This window comes from Cannabis sativa, chromosome 3, assembly GCF_029168945.1.
Source record: "Cannabis sativa cultivar Pink pepper isolate KNU-18-1 chromosome 3, ASM2916894v1, whole genome shotgun sequence".
Lineage (NCBI taxonomy): Eukaryota > Viridiplantae > Streptophyta > Magnoliopsida > Rosales > Cannabaceae > Cannabis > Cannabis sativa.
The window spans coordinates 13,217,648-13,223,293 of record NC_083603.1 but is presented as its reverse complement, the minus strand read 5'-3'; the positions used below and the strand labels follow the sequence as shown (position 1 = coordinate 13,223,293).

Genomic DNA, 5,646 nt, shown 5'->3' with positions numbered 1-5,646 from the left:
AGAAACACCGTGTAAATTTCCGTAATTTTTTGGGGAACTTACAAAAATACTGAAATTTGGGTTAACTTTTATAAAAATACTGTCACACGAAAATCTTTTCAAAAATACTGTGTTTTTATAAAATACCAGTAAAACACAAAGCAGAACAACTCAAAATAACAGTAGAACACCAGTAAAACACCAGTAGAACACCAGTGAAAACTTAACCCAGTATACTGCAGTATGAAACTTATAAAAAAATACAGTAAAAATGTAAAAAAATATCGCCTGACAGTATTTTTGTAAAAGAATAGCAAAAGTTAGTATAACATGTAAATTTCCCTAATTTTTTTTACTTCAAAAATAAAAAGTTCCTTTTTTGTTTCATTAAAACGGGCCATGGAAATAGATTACTTGGGACCGAAAAGGGACAGGAAAGCCCAATTGACGATTAGGGCTCGAATTATGGGGCCGTAAAGCCCACAACTACTCTACAGCCCTACCCAAAGTGATGGTGGTATCTTCGTAGTTTCCGAAACTCAGGAGGTCGATTCTATACTTCCTTGTGCTTTATATTATATTTGGGCTCCTAGGGTTTCCGCACCAGAGGCAGAGGAGGAGGAGGCAGCGCCATCACTATCAACATCAGCAGCCATGGTTCTCAAGTAAGTCTCTATTTCTATGTGGCTATTTGGATCTGATATCAGACTATTTAGCTTATAGTCTCCGAAATGTCGTAAATTTAAGTTGATGGTTTACATTTCATAATTTGATCAAGTTTCATTTTCATGGTTAAACTTGTATTGCTTCTATCGATTTTACTTGGTATTGTGGTGGAGAAATGAAGTTTGGAAGTGAATTAAAATATGGTTAAACATTTGGGATTTTAGGGTTCTGATGGTAGTTTAAATTGTGATGTAGAGTATTAAAGTAAGATTGGGGGTATGATGTTTATTGGTATTTCTAATGTATCTTGTATTACAACCAGAAAGTATAGAAATTTGTTTTCAAAATTAATAGAATAAAGGCAGCGTCAACAGTAACATTCTGATATATATATATAGTATATTCATTTAAGTATATATGATGCTTGAGCAATAACAAGAGAAGATTACTTGAATAGAGCTTTTGAAATGTGACTTATTTCGAGATCTTGGTTTGAAGTTATTTGTTGTTCTACACGAGGGGTTTGTTTATTGTTGAATGGTAGTGCGCGTGGTTTGCTCCCTTCAGCCCTGGGATTCGACTCTCATGAGTGCCTACTGAGCAATTGCTAGAGTTTTCTAGTTTTCTACCTTCCAAGGCTAGAGTATTCAGCACAAAACCAATATATGAAAAAAAATAATTATAAGGTTCACTTGTTCTGCACCTAGAATAAAATTGATGATGGGATATGTTTTTTGTCCTCTTAATTATTCAATGATCAAGTTTTGTTGGCTTTCAAGACCAACATGTTTGAAAAGATTATTAGGCTGTTTTGCATCTAGAATATAAAATGATTGGATCTAAATCATATAATTTTTGTCTTGCAACTATTATACGGTGATAAATTGTTAGTTCCCAAGACCAATAAACTTGAAAAGAATATTATATTAGGTTGTTTTGCACCTAAAACAAAAAATGACCTGATATTATTTTTGCTCTTTCAGTTGAGAGTGTATTGTAATTTTCAATGCAGTTTATTAATATTTTGGTTTATGCTTGTAGGACTGAACTTTGTCGGTTTAGTGGTGCCAAGATATACCCAGGGAGAGGCATCAGATTTATTCGTTCTGATTCTCAGGTGGGTTAATCCAATTGTTTCATCTTTCTTCAACTTTGTTGTCGACTAGTTACTCTGCTTTCTTATTTCCCTTTTTGTTTTTATTTGAGGAAGGAAGCTATCATTTTTTTTTCGTGTGTGTGATAACGAGCATACTTTTTCCATTGATCTGCAGGTGTTCTTGTTTGCCAATTCCAAATGCAAGAGGTACTTCCACAATCGCCTGAAGCCATCTAAGCTGACCTGGACAGCCATGTACAGGAAGCAGCATAAGAAGGTAGATATTGCATCCTTCGTTGTAAATTTGAAACATCAGATACTGTCTTATAAAGGGGAATTTTGTTATGGTCCCATATAAGCTTGTCTAAAAATGACCATTGGGATAATGATGGATCATTGAGGGACTAGTTGATTGATTTGATCAGTTGGCAATTGATTATGTTTATGATTGTGGGTTATATTTAGGATATTGCCCAAGAGGCAGTGAGGAAGAGGAGACGTGCCACAAAGAAACCTTATTCTAGGTCTATTGTTGGTGCCACCTTGGAGGTTATCCAAAAGAGAAGAGCTGAGAAGCCAGAAGTTCGTGATGCCGCAAGGGAAGCTGCGCTTCGGTGCGTGTTCTGATCTTTTGAGCTAATTTTTTACTTTCTAATATTCCCATTTTGTACATATTATAATTGCAAGTTCATCAAAAAAATAAAAAATTTAAAAGCAAGGATTGAATCTCTCTTTTAATAGTTCCATTTTTTTAAGAACTTGAAGTTTGTTGTTTCAATCAAGTTCTTGCCAATTAAAATCTATCAAAACAGCCATATTTTCATATCTCTAAATCTCATCTTATATAACAATTATAAACTGTTACTACATTTCTCTAGTGCATTATTCTTATCACACAAGGTTCTTGTTAGGCTGTGTAAATAGAATAGATTTGATCAAAAGATTTAAGTTTCGTTCTATTTTTTTATTTGGTTGTTATCTAACACGTTAGCATAGTCATTCTGAATAATTAATTATTCTATCTAAAAATGAGATAAGACTATTCTCATCAAGGAGTGCTTACTGAATCTTTTCATATTTTCTGCCTTGTGCTGTTTAGCGAGATCAAGGAAAGAATCAAGAAAACCAAAGATGAAAAGAAAGCCAAGAAGGCTGAAGTAGTGGCCAAGTCACAGAAGGGCAAGGGTAACGTTTCGAAGGGAGCCGCACCGAAGGGTCCAAAGCTTGGTGGTGGTGGTGGGAAGCGCTGAACATTTGTAACTGCCTCATCGTCTATTCATTACAACTCTTATGTACTAGATAGGTGATATTTTGTAGTTTCACGTCAAAAATGGTTTGTAAGGATTTGATAGGCCTTCTTTTGTAGGTTGGCCAAAGAGATTTTGTTTTTGTGGTTTTTTAGTTTTGGAATTTTTTGTACTTTTGTTATCTTATTTCCAGGATATGCGAGATGAGTACATTTATATTTCTTGGCCCTTGATGAAGAGGCTGCAATTACCATCACCATCCCATATAAAAGGTGGCTTTTATGTTTAAAGTTGTTTTTAGTGACTAGTTCCATTCCTAGTGCTGACAATGTCACCAATTTCAATTTACCCATCCTTGCTTAGTTTTACTTGTACAACAGCTTGTTGAATAGTAATATTGCAGTAATGAATGCTCAGGCCCCAACTACTGGTAGGATAGGAGAGGATCTAGAGTATGAAGACCTTTTTAGGTGGTTTGGTGTGTCAGAACTTTAAGTTATTAGTTAAATCCATGCAAAAGGACAAAAAGGTTGAAATTTAACTGAAAAGATCACTGAAGATGGAGAAAATAAGGGGAAAAATAAACAGTCAGTCAGCATGACCAGTAAATTATTATCAATCCCAATGAAAATGGTGCATGTTTTTGGATACCCGAACAATAATAATTTCATAGTGAGAAAAAGCATTGCCATGTTGGCCAAACGCCTGGAAAATGTTCCATCAATCTGCAGTGAAAACTAGCTTTTCGTCATTGAAATTCTGGACTGAGGCAACAGTTGCAGGCTTGTTCTTTTTTTTTTTTAAGGGCGATTTTTTGTTTTTGTTTTTGATTATATCAATTCAAACATAAAAAACACATACCTGGTCTTTACCCTAAAGTTGAAGAAAACGTTCAAAATAAGACACCCAGAAACGTAAGTTTGAAAATTGCTACAATGGCATCATCCAGCACAAAAAAAGAAAAAGAAAAAAAAAAAAAATGAACTTGACAAGAGTGGTACATCGGTTCTCTGACTCACCAGACAGGTTAAGAAATTGATAATTAAGCAATTCAAATGTTAAACTAGAGGTACTAAAGTTTTGAGTATTTATTTTTTGATGTAAACCATGGCCAAAAACTGGTCTCTTGGGTGAATATGTTATAGGAAGGGGACTGCTACAACCTCTTGTTTGGTACAAATGTACATGCATAAACGCTACATAAGATAAAGGGATTGATGAAGTTTTGACACCAAAGCAATGAAAGTGTGTAAAAAAAAGTTGGATAGGTATCCTAGAATTGGAGTTAGGCAAACTAGGATATAGAAAATCAAACGTGTCTTAGCATAGCATAAACTTATATATAGATCACCCTAATAATTGGTATATAATTGGTATGTGACTTAAAGATCTCAATCATTAAAATACATATAAATAAATGAATATGAAGAAATCGACTATGTTGTTACAAAGCTGAAAATCTGCTTATCTATTTTCTTTTTTTACTTTATTTTGTAGGTTGGTTTTCTCAACTCCAAATTTCAAATAAAATAGTTGACAGGTTAAAGAATGTACACTTTTATCAATTAATTTTTTTTGATTCACTCGTTAAAGTTTTTCAGAGAAAATATTATTATAATCTCTGTTTTGGGAATTTGAAAATATGGATGACTGGAACATGATCTACAATTATGGAATCTTGACCAGCCAGACATGGTTGTTTAGGATCTTAACGACATGTTTAACTCCTTTTACTCATTGATTGACAGTTTTACTTGATTGTTTTAGAACCCTTGACAATGGACATGCCGTGTACGGTGACTTTGTCCTGTTATTGGCAACATGTATTCCATGTGTCCTTAGTCTTGACTATGTGGACATGCCACATCAAGCGAACAAAATTTAGGATAATAGTCACAATCTAATTTAAAAGACTTTTCACACTAAGAAAAGTGAACATATTTTTGAAATTACTTAATGCAAATACATAACCAATTTCGAAACTATCATAAATACTATTTTTGTCTATTTTATCAATTATTCCAATAAAGAATTTTACAATAACTGTGAGAGTATTATTGTTTTATATATATTAACAAGTGGTCCTATTTTATTACAATTATACTCTATTTATTCTAATAGGTATTTCATTATTTAAAAAATTTATTTTATATAATTTTATAATATAAATTAAAAGACCATTTGTAAGTATTATTTCTCAACAAGGATCAAAGTGTGACCTTTGACCATTCAACTTGTGGATATCACATATCTATCACCACTTAGGGCTCAATCATGACATATAAGATACATGTGCTATTTCTTTTATGACCATTTAGTTTTGAGATGTAATCTTATGCATCTTATAATTTTAGTATGGTACCAGAGCTAAAACCAAAAAATATTTAATTTCAATCTAATTTTATCACGTTTGTGTACTTTCTTTATTATTGTAATGTTTATTGTCTATAATGTATGCATCTATACATTGTTTGGGAAAATAGTATATATTAATACTATGCATATATACATGATCGACTAGAGGGTATGGCAGCCGAAACTTAGGTCTCATGTTCCGCTGTTGCCTTCTATTTTGCCCAAAATACGTGGACTAGTGCAACGACGACACGTGGAGCTGAGAAGCTCAACTCTTAAAGAAATCAGCTAAGTCTTTGGCAA

At 33.2% G+C, this 5,646-nt stretch overlaps 1 protein-coding gene across 1 annotated transcript; it reads left to right on the top strand.

The window, feature by feature from the left end:
* Positions 1-477: 477 nt before the first annotated feature.
* LOC115709213 (large ribosomal subunit protein eL24) lies at positions 478-3,278 on the top strand. Its single transcript, XM_030637270.2, has 5 exons — positions 478-644; positions 1,687-1,762; positions 1,917-2,018; positions 2,207-2,355; positions 2,841-3,278. Exons 1-5 carry the CDS (start codon positions 634-636, stop codon positions 2,989-2,991), a joined length of 489 nt encoding a protein of 162 aa, XP_030493130.1. The 5' UTR covers positions 478-633; the 3' UTR covers positions 2,992-3,278.
* Positions 3,279-5,646: the final 2,368 nt, after the last annotated feature.